General features: G+C 47.1%; 1 protein-coding gene across 1 annotated transcript; it reads right to left on the bottom strand.

The window, feature by feature from the left end:
* Positions 1-338: 338 nt before the first annotated feature.
* PRKAB1 (protein kinase AMP-activated non-catalytic subunit beta 1) lies at positions 339-9356 on the bottom strand. The gene is made up of 8 exons (XM_065692743.1): positions 9181-9356; positions 7878-8052; positions 6920-7086; positions 5078-5171; positions 4001-4115; positions 2597-2730; positions 2029-2097; positions 339-1946 (listed from the first exon to the last, which is right to left on the bottom strand). Exons 2-8 carry the CDS (start codon positions 8040-8042, stop codon positions 1869-1871), a joined length of 822 nt encoding a protein of 273 aa, XP_065548815.1. The 5' UTR covers positions 8043-8052; positions 9181-9356; the 3' UTR covers positions 339-1868.
* Positions 9357-11555: the final 2199 nt, after the last annotated feature.

Below are 11555 nucleotides of genomic sequence, written 5' to 3'. Positions count from 1 at the left end.
CCTGGCCAGGCACCCCCAGCCTCACCACTGCAAAGAAACGCTACAGCAGCACCACAGCCCACATCCAGCACCCAATCCACACCCGGCAATAAAAGGCCTGCTTGAAGAGTGGACGGAACAAAGAGAAGCTGCCAGGAGGACGAAGGCCAATTCTGATGGCTGGAGCCTTGATACACACCAACGCCTCCCCCTTCTCCTTTACTGATTAACTGCAAACTGACAAAGTGTTTTAAGCTTGAGAAGCTTGCACAATCCACCAAGGCACAGAACTGCAAACACAGGTCCTAAAGAAACAACAGCTCACGGAAGCTGGGATAATAACCAAGCAAGTCACCCACTTTTCTTGGAAATGTTTTATTTGTTTCTAAAGGGGCTGAAAACAGAAGCAATTCCGTGTCCCAGAAGAGCAGCACTATCCACAGCACAGAATGAAGACAGTTTTCAGAGAAAACCATTGCACCAGACCCAGACCTACTCGGCTACTGCAGCTCTTGCAGCAGGGCGGCAAAGCACCCCTGCGCCATGGCTGGCTCTGCGGAACGCTGGCGGCTGCAGCCTTGTCCCTGCTCAGACTCCTGACTGATCCGTGCAATGTCCTCTGCCCACCGAGGGACGGGGCTGGCCAGGGTTGGCACAGGCACTGGCACTCTCAGGCACCAAAACCAACGAGAGGGAAGGACGCAGCAGGTCGCCTCCGGAGCTGGCTGCTCCAGGGCAGGCCCGAGGCACACCGGTGTGCAGTTTTGCATTGGTGTTGCACGTGTTTTGGGATAAACCAGGCTGTCGGTACCCAGTACAGGCAGCCCGGCCTCACTAGCATCATTTAGAAACCAGAAACAGGATTAAAAGCTGCAGGGATCCCCACAGCCCTGGCTGTGGAAGCAGCAGGGGGTTTATACCTGTGGTCATGCTGCAACCTGGAGCAGGGGCCCTGCTTCCCCATGGGCACGGTGCTGCTATACCCAGCACTGCAACTGCTTACACTGAGGGCCAAGCTGGGGCCGTGGGCACAGGTGACTTGCAGTCACCTTCAGGCTCTTTCTGAAGAACTAATCCCTAAACTGAACACACCGATTTCCTCGCAGCTCCCTGTCCCAGCTTAAGGAAGTCCTCACTAGTGACAGCAAGAGAAACTGGTTTCAAAAAGCAGATTACTGCAACTATGTACACGTTTATGATTTACAGAAAAATCCAGCCATTAAAAACAATTGTCTTTACCAGAAATTCCACAGGGGAAAAGCTGTATTTCAGTTCTCATGAAGAGAAAAACTACAGAGCTCAGAACAGTGCTCCCCGGTCTGCCGTGCAGTAAAACCGAGCGTGCAGGTGCTTGTGTCGCTGATTGGGCCTAGAAAAGGCTGCTACAAAAGGATCATCAATATTCCCACTTACTTCAGCCATGCAAGTTCGGAACTTGCTGCTGAAGTTATTGCATGTTTGATGAGTTACGGAAGCAGCAATGGGCTTGCTTTTGCTGAGTGTTGAGCTCAAATGAGATTCCACAAGAATCCCGATTTCTAGGCTTTGGGCTGGCTTGTTTGTTACAGTTCGTTACAGCCTGGCTCCTAAAGGTCTCTGATCTGTTGCTGCCCTCACATTTTTCAGCCTAATTAAACTGGTGGTTTTTAACTGAGCTGACAATGGGCACTGAGACCCTTTGCCATCTGTCGAGTTGCCATGAAGCTGCCATCTCTCCGAACTTCCAAGGTACGACTGGGAAAATGCAGGAGAACTTGGAAGTCTCAGAAACCAGATGAAATCAGGGTTCATTTGCTACAGCACAGAGCGGAGTACATTTGGTTAAGAGAAGAATTGCTTTTCTGAGACTGCACTGGCCCAGAACAAGTGGTCACAAGCTACAGCGATGTTCATATTGGCTTGTACAGCAAAGTGGTGACGTATTTCTTCTTGTAACGATGTGTAGCACTAAGCACCATCACTCCATCCTACAGGAGACGGAAAACAAGTGAGCACATCACATGGTTACCTGAAAACTGCACGTGCAAAGAACACGGCCTGGCCCCTCACCTTGATAGAAAGTGCGTAGAGGTGGTTCAGCATGACATGGTTGGGTTCAGGGAGCAGAGCAGGATCACACTGGGAAAGGGGGAAATGAGTGTGAAAATGGCAGAACTCACAGTTTACTCATCACAGCTGATGGGTGCCAAACACCGTCTGTAGCTAGCCATACCCTCACACACACCACCCTGCTCCTTACGCTGAGTCCATCAGCAAATGCAAAGTGCCAGAACAATCCAAGACCCCTCTTCCAGGGTGAAATCCCCTGCACCTCACTGCCACGGTGCAATCCCTCAATTATTCCTCATGTGCTTCTGACACTTTAATAGTGCTGCAGTAGGAAGATGAAGGTTTCTGGGAGTAAAATAGCAATCGAGTTTTCCTCTCAGTTTTGAGGAGAGTCAAGCAGAAAACTAGATTTACTTCAGACGAGTCCAACTGGATATATGTAGTCCAGAATTCACCAATGTGGCAACTATTCTAAAGGTTTTCCTAAACTGTCCCCTGTCTGCACCCAGGTTTTTTCCCCATCTGTTCACACTCTCAAGGCCATTATTCATCAAACAAATGTACTCACAGAAATGCCTGTGTCCTTATTCAGGATGACCTGCAGCAGGTGGGGGGGAAGAATAGGTGGCGATTTAAAGCGCTCCTCTGCCTTACAAACATAGGGCTCCTGGTGATATGGTCCTGGGGGTGAACTTGACAACTCTGCCAAAGAGATGTTACATATTTATCCTTAAATAGTCTGTGAGAGTATCTGCACTTTGTAGGTACTTTTTACCAGTACTCCAAATTGATTTTCACAGCCAGGAACATGGAGACAGACGAAATTGATGGCATGTAAATACAAGAACTACAGCACTGATGCAGTCACTGCCCAAGAGGCGACTTCAGATGTCCAAAGTCTGTCTGGCTTGAAACTAGCTGAGAAGGTTTGGGAGGCTGAGTTTGGAGGGACCTACTGCACTCCAGAAGTGCACCATCATCTCTGCCCAGCACTTCTCCAGCAAACGCTTACTATTAAAGTGCTGCTCTACAATGTTCCCTCCAAGGAAAGTACCAGAAACATGGTACACACCTGTAAAAGGTAAGTATTATTCCCATGCAGGGACAGAGTAACAGAAAGAGATCTTCAGAGTCTGTATCAGTATAAGGAAAGGCTGTTACACCACATCGCAGGGACACATCTAGAATCTCCTCCTGGCTCCCTGCAGTGTCCAAGTCCTACAAATCACATTTTTCTTCCAAAAAGCCTTTGTCCAGGGCAAAGTTGTATAGAGCAAAAATAAATCAAATGCACCCTCTGCCTCAGATTCAAAGCATGGAGCTTCTGAAGGAGCATCTAAGGTACCACTTCAATCATGTCTCCATCCCTGCAAAGGTCTAGAAAGAGCAGGCAGCAAAGCTGATTTCAGAGATGACTCAAGCTAATTCTCTCTCTTCTGTTACACCAGAATATGAAACTTCAGACAAAAATAGCATTTTTAAATTGTTTTAGGATATACATAATTTATACTAAACTGTGAGGCTACGATATATTCCTGACCCTCTGTTAGCACTGCAAAGATGCACCTAACACCTGCCTCTTAATGTGCAACTTCTGACCTTCCCAGTCCACCTCCTTAGCAGAGGAAGATGGAATTAGGAGCAGTGCAGACTGTCCACATTGGTTTGATGCTGTAAGGTAGAGACTGATCCACTGATTTCACATCACACAGGCAAACAAACCGCTATTAAACACCCATGACTCCCTCCTAACCATATCTACAGTACAGTGACCTGTGCTGCCCTGTTAGAGGCTTTTTCTTCTGTGCATTCCATATTCTTCCTTTGTGCATCTGTGATTCCTGCACATGTCCACAGGGCCTGACAGAAGTGGAGATTAATCTGTACTGCAGCTTTAACTCCAGATAAATAGGAAGACGAAGTTTTTAACATCTCAAACAAGTGTGATAGAGAATTACCAGGAAGCTCATACCAGACATGTCTGAACATTTCTGGGAGTCCACCATCAAAGCATCGAATACTTCAAAGTCAGTTTTCTTCACCTGTATGACGTTGTTGATGGTACCCAGCTGGCTGGTTACTACTGGCTGGGAAGAGACAAGATACAAAAGTCAGGATAAAAAGGCTTGTGGGATTATTAGATTCCCAAAACTACACAATCAGCAGTACCAAGAATGAGATCTATTGCTTTTAAAATGTACCAGTACCAGATACAAAAAGAGCTCAGCCTTGCTCAGTTAACGTGAGGTTAAGAGCAAAGGCACATTTAGGACTGGGGACTGCGTGTCAGTTGAACCTGTCAGATCCACAGCACTTGATAAATTCTTGGGCTATAGATAAGGCTAGGATGAGGTTCGGGCTGAAGTTAAACAGTGGCAACACAAGGAGGTAAGCTCTACCTGTAGCTTCTACAGGGCTTTCAGAGCCTGGCAGAGTATAGTTGGTATTGCTGGTTTACTACCAAAACTAAGACAGAGGGTTCAAAGAGCTGAATTTACTACAAGGTAAATCCTGCAAGGTTTGCCAAGACAGCAAGAAGACTAGAGCCATGAGCTGTGAATGGTTAGTTTAGAAGCAGTGAGGGACTGATGGGCAGGCGAGGGTTAAAGCTCATGCTATAGCAGAGGAGGAAGACAAGACCTGGTCGATTCTGGCACAATTACTGAACTATGAGAAGATCTAGAGCAGCAATAGCAACATTCTGGCACAGAGAGCAGGTACAGCATAGAGAGACTTGGGCTGTCAGCAATGCTACAGTGCATTAAAAGACAGTTTAGCACTAGGCTAGAAAAGCTTGCCATCTCTTATAAACCAGTCCCCAAGAGATCTTGTCACTCGTTTGTTACATCTCCTGCCCTTTGAGGCTGTCAGACTGATGACCTCACCTAAGCCAGGATCAGAAATCCCTCTCTCAACAACTTCAACAGTCAGTTCCTGTTGTTAACCAAGACCTTCTCTCTGAAGTGGCCAGCTATTAGTAGAGAATCCATCAGTTTCTCATGTTCAGGTGCCTTTCTGAATAAATACAGTGAACCAAAGGAAACATTACCTCCGAAGGATCATGCGTCCACTGCCCATCCACAAAGAACTTGTATTGGTGCTCTCCTTCTGGCAGATCCAGGATTGCCACAAAGTTATTGTGACTGGAATTTAAGACAAACAATCAGCCCTGAAATACTCTGAGAAGTATACAGATTACAAACTGTGCCAAACGCTAACTGACAATACAAGCCTCCTCAACGTACAAAGACTTACGAGAATCCCTGATGCAATCTGAAGGTAAAGAATCGTATTAATGAAAATTTCCTCTATGACACTAAGTCCCTACACACTCAAAATTCGTATCTGCATTCCTGACATCAATTAATTGAGCTTTTGTAAAGTCATCCTCACATCTTCGTGTCACTTGTCAGTACGTGAGACCTCATTTTATCTGTGCGACTCCTGTTGATGGAACAACATCAGCTTACTCAGATTTCCTCGCCTTTCAGTATTTGCCACCACAAACTGCATTTCAGAACTGCCTGTGAAGGTGTATCAAGAATTACTTATCAAGTAAGTAAACAGTGAGTAGAAGATGAAAGCACCTCAATACTTCTGAGTCACTTGGGGGCTGAATAGCTGCTACTTGGTAATTTTGATACTTCGGTGCTGTGAACTTCCTGATTCAACTGAAGTCTTTACCAGCATCTCAAAACAGCAGAGAAACAGCTCACGCTTTGTGAACAATTCAAACAGGCTACACAATGCCAGCATCTCTCTTTACTTCTTCTCAGGTGAGGGTGCAAGCACACCATCACAGAACTGGATTTGAAATTTCAGTCTGAAATAATGAACTCTTCTACTTGAGCATATTTGATTCAGTAACATGATTTTATCCAGCCTCTAAGGAGGTCCAGATATCTCCCTTCCCAGAACACCTAATCTGACAAGAGACAAACCTTCTGGGGTTTTTTGGTAGAGACCTTTTTGTCCTTCTTCCAGATTCATTTCACTATTTCCTGCCTCCCAGGCTTCCTACTTAGAGCATGACAGTAATAGTGATGTTCCACAGGCCTGTTTTCCAGCTCCTCTCTTGATAATTTCTTTCCCATTCTTCATACACAGAACAGTCCTCCCACATCATTCCATTAGGCCACTATGCTCCTCCCTCAAGTTTCTTAGGAAATTAAGACCCTTCTGCAGCAAGGACAATGCAGGTAGCCACTCACTGAGATGAGAAATGCCAGAAACTGGCAGGAGACCAGTCTTTCATGGATATGTCACCTTTGATGGACAAGAGGGCTCAGATCAACAGTTAAATTCAGCCTCTCTGCCATCTATTAAGTTTTCAATTTTGGGGAAAAAACCCAGTATTGGTTTAAATGAACTACTGAAGTATAGAAGTAAGCAGAGCTTCAGAGCTCTCTGGCAGGAAAAAGCAGCTGGTGCCTTAACACAGATTTATTCTCTCATTCACGTAATTTACCAGCAAGGGTCCCAGGCTCAGAGTTCTCCTGAGCAGCATTTGGCCCTCTTCAGCTGGGCAAAAGCAGCCAAATATGGCAAAAAAGTACATGTGCCATCAGAGACACTATGCTTAAATCCAACTTTGCCTCCTATGCCTGAACTCTGGCCCCAGGCAGCAGACTGCAGCACAATGAGGATTGTTTCAGGTGATTCATGCCCAGTGCCCAGTGAACACATCACCCCTTCAAAACTGACACAGATCAACTTTCATCCTGTGCCATCCAAAAATCAAAGTCAGATTCTCACCAAGGGCTTCAGGAGAGAAGCAGGAGAGTGGTAAATCCGAGCACAATACCAATCCACAGGAGACCACCTTTCTCACTTCACTAAGCATTCCCAGTCCTTGTGTAATATCCCTAATAAAGCAGCAGCAGTTTATTACCTCCTTGTCAGAGGAATTTTACTCCAGTTGTTGAAGGACCCAGATAAATACACTTCTTTCCCTCCTCCAGTCCAACGAAAGACTGTTGGTCGAGCTTGTGTGGGGGTTTTATCATTCACTTCTAGATCCTGTTGCCAAGCTAAGAATTCTTCTTTCTCCAATGGAGCCTAAAAGCACAATGTCTTCATCAAAAGGAATTCTTTCCTGGCAGACTTAGACAATCTCTCAGGTACAAGTCTACAGGCATTTTTTGGCAGATTGAGATTAGAAACTGTGCATTTGTAGATGCTGTTCGCAAGTTCATTTGCACGTTAAAGCCTTCAAATTTGCAGAAGTGGAAGGCAAAATAATCCCCCTCCCTCCAGCTAAATCAGGATAAAAAGAAATTACTTCAGCTCACAAAAGTTTTCGAAATACGCAGATATAAGAACAGGGACAAAAATAATGAAGAAATACACTCAAGAAGCATTTAGGTTATACAAATATGGTAGACACAAAACTTGTAGTTGGCAGATTATGAGATGTCTATAGGAAACAGCTCGGTCCAACAGTCGGAATCTAAGTGTAATTTTCTGTTAGATATAATTATGAAACATGATACACAGCAAGACATCTAATGCTGACTAAAAAAAACACAGTTAACAGAGCTTTTAATATGGAAAATAAGAGACAGGTAAAATATCACTGGTAACTGCAACAGAGTTAAGGATCCAAAGGAAGCTGGAGCACTGTACTTAGAGCTTTGAAACAGTTACAGTTCAGTTTCTCTACAAACAGTTCTTGCTGAAACCCATAACATTACACTCATTATATCTGCCTGAACATCAATGCACCATCTCTCTTTGGCTGGGATGCAAGGGAGATAGCTTTGTGTGTAAAGTCAATGCCAGAACTACTGAGGGTTGCAAACAGCACCACAGCATGGTAATGTTAGAAGACAAGAACAAACCAGCAATACCTTCATTTCCTCTGAATGGAACAAGTCTGCATCTTCAGGACTATCCATTAAGATTTTGGGTCTGTCACCCTCTTTTGTACTGATGGCTCCTCCTGAGCTGTCCCCTCGGGATGCCTTATGCCCATGTCGCTCCAGTCCAGCTCGCTCACTACTTGTGTTCCCCATTGTGAAGGACCTAAAAGAGCAGGAAAAGCCAGATTAGCACATATGCTTTAGAAGCTAAAACACCTGTGTGCAGGAAAGCAGGCTCATCAGCACACCTGGGCTCTGTTTCTGAATTGAAGAGTCTAAGAAACTTGATTAACCCCAGATGCTGCGCTATAGGTGAATGTCCTAGCATCTCTGCAAGACTCAGCCACTCTGAAAGCTGACCAAGCAGCTATGTGTCACTGCAGCACACTGTATTCTATCTTCCCAAGCAATGTGGCCTTCTGAATACCCATGCACATAATGCTCTATCACATCAGTTGTAACATCAGTAGCACTTTTTGCCAGAACGCATCAAAACTAGCCTATGAGAAATGTGATTTTACTAGAAAATAGTTATCTGAGGTTGGCAACCTAAGGACACCTACAGCCTGTGGCTCCGAATCATAAACAGCACGGTCCTGCTGATGTTCCACTTGAGGCTTCTTCCAGCCTCCACTTTACTCTTGGAAGGGCAATGGCCTGCTCTGCAAGGAACACCAATGCTTCTTCCCACCCCACAGCCCGTGAGGCCACAGCCCCCCGCAGAGGGGACCAGACCGGCTGTGCCTGCCATGTCTTGTCTGAAAGACAACTTACAGGTGAAAAGCAGCAACTCGGATGTGGTCTAGGGGCTGTGGGGAACCACACCGACAGAACCACTTCAGAGCACCCAGTAAGGTGCAAGTCAGTGTCTGGGATACTGTCCTGTTCACAGACACTGCCCAGCTTCCAAGCGTACCAGCAAGTGTACCAAGTGCCCAGCATGGTCCCAACCCAAAACCAGTCTCAGCGGGCATGGCTTGAGCGAATAAACAAGTGACTCAGTCTTTTAACGGGCACCGTGCAAACAAGCCAATGCCAGCTGCCTGTCTGAAATTCCAGCAACTGGGAGCACTGCAGTCTGCTCTGCGCAGTGCCTCGAGGGTCCTAGGAGAGGAACTCCCGGGAGGCCCGAGTGAGATCGCAGCCCGCACCGGAAGGCCCCGCAGCCCGCACGGAGCACTCGCAGCCGAGGTGCTCCGGGGCAGCGGCCCCTCCATCCCCGCAGCAGCGCAGCGCAGCCCGGCCGGGCCGGGTCCCGGCTCCCTCAGCCCCGCAGGGCCCCGGCACCCACCTCCTGCCGCTGTCCCGCACCGCCAACCTGCTTCTGCTTCCGCTTCCGCCGGCCCGCGCCCGCTTGCGCCCCGGGCACAACCCGAGCCCGGAGGGAAGGTTCCGGTGCGGCAGCGGGACCCTGGCGGAGCGCTGGGCTGTGCCTCGGGGCGAGGGCAGCGGCTCCTTGCCTGCCCTTTCTCCAGCTCAGCGCCTCAGGAGGGTTTGGATCTGCGGAGCTGCAGGGGACGAAGCACCGGGACACTGGATGTAGGAAACAAACGCACTTCCCATACATTTCCTCTTTGGAAAGCGCAGCGAGAGCCAGCTGGACAGGCGCTGACCCTTAGGTCAGTCCCTTTCAGGCTCTGAAACCACGCACGGGGCTCTCCTGCCGTTGAAGCACAGTTGGAAATCTAAGACCTTAATTGGTAAATGCTTCCCAAATTAAATTACACCCATATATTACTCCAACATAATTGTCTAAGCATTTCCAATTCCAGTCTCTTGTTTTGCCCTTTGCTCTTCAGCTATTGCTGTCTTTTCCCCTACTTTTCTAACAGGCACAAAGCTGTGAGGACTGCGGGTTCCTGGTCAGCAGTTCTTTTCGCGAGGAAGTTGTTCTTATGTTAAACCTGCCAACAGACAGAAGGATTCCTACCAGATCGAAGTGTATCCTTCTGGCATGGTGTTATGTTGTGGGAACAATTCTGCTGGGATAGACAGATTCACTGTGCCTGGCTCCCGCACTGTGTTTTGAGGAACAGTTGCTCCAAGTTGTCTTTCATGGAAGGATGCCTCGGCATGGGAGAGCCTGACACAGGGGAACGCGTGTGGGCCGCTCTGCACCAGCCCCTCCACAGGTCACCCTGCTATAAAATGCAGCTGTTGTTCTGATCTTTCACGCAGCTTAGCGCTCCTAAAGCCTTTGTCTCCAAACCTGATTGCTTTGTTCTCCCCAGTTCTTTTTTGGTCACTAATGATGTACACGCCTCTGCAGGGTGGGTTCGAGATCCACACAACCACATCTTATCCATTACTTGCCCAGTAGGTCCCCTGTGATGATCTGCACAAGGGCCAGCCAGGCTCATTTCAAGCAGTGGCATCTTCACTTTGGGGACCACACTCATTTCTTTGCAATGGTTTTTGTTACTTCTAATAACCACAGAAAGATAACAAACTGCAGGGTAAGGACTGCTAGTAGCTCACAGGACCGTGGCAGCTCCAAGCATTACTGAATTTAAAGTTCTGGTGTTCAAATGTGATGGTCCCTCCCTACACGGTGATGAATCATCCATGCCAAAACCTTTGGGAGTTGTTGACCCATGAACAGGCAGAGGCAATGGACATGGATATCTCAGCCTCTTGGTGGTTGGGCTTTGCTGTTACTGCCTTCTTTCTCTTTTCCCCATGACTGCTTCCCCTTCAAACCCAATTCTTGTCTTCCCTCATGGTCAGTAGTGACAGGTGGGTGTAGCACAGTCCTAGAGTAATCAGCCTGAAACTCACTGGGAGGCACCTGGTCCCAGTGGATTAAGAGGGGTGGATGACATTTACACCATGAACAATGAGCTTTACATGGTGGGTTTACCACTGCTGCCTACTAAATCACCACCCTGCCTCCTCACAGGCACTGCAGGATTGTTTTCTCCCATCAGTTTGTGTGGGAGCCCAATTCCCTTACAGCTGTTAATGCAGGAGATGTGGGAAGTGAAAGATGAGCTAGACATGCCACAAGGGCCTGGCAGAGCTCATCCACCTACTGATTTTCTGCAATCCTGAAGTTTAGCTCCTCCCTTTTAACAGCATCTCTGATTTTTTTGCTTCTTTCCATGCTCTGGAACCTTCCCCTCTTCCACTCCATCCAGCACCAGCCTCCACATTCCAAAGGAAGACTACAAAATACCTTTTCTGCTCCTGCCCCTTCACATACCTGTCTTAACCTTCTTTTTCTTACTGCCAGATGAGGGTGTAACAGATGGGGAGGTAGTTCACTTCTTCCATCAAGACTTCCAGAAATGTCACAAACGGGGTTCCTGGTTCTTGGTTTATTTCCCTAGTGAGAATGTCAGAGGTGTCACTTGCCATTGAAACAACATATCACAACAACTCTCTCCTTTTCTAAAGTGTTGTATCTCTCAGGGAACACAGCAACAGGCCACTTAGGCTCAGCCCTTGCTAAACACTCCAGACTTTGGTACCAGAATAATTTATTTCCTAGCTGCTTAGCTGTGTACATTCCCTTATAATTTTGGGGGATGCCCAAGAATCATGACTGTAAGCATTTTAATTGAAGAGGAAAAGAATTAGATAGAAATCTCTGTATTAACTCTGCCATTGTCTGCATCACTTAATCACTTTGGCCTTTAGCTATTAGCTTTCCATCAGCCAAAGAAA

Source organism: Lathamus discolor, chromosome 12 (genome assembly GCF_037157495.1).
Source record: "Lathamus discolor isolate bLatDis1 chromosome 12, bLatDis1.hap1, whole genome shotgun sequence".
Classification (NCBI taxonomy): Eukaryota; Metazoa; Chordata; class Aves; order Psittaciformes; family Psittacidae; genus Lathamus; species Lathamus discolor.
This window is presented reverse-complemented; position numbering and strand designations above follow the sequence as displayed.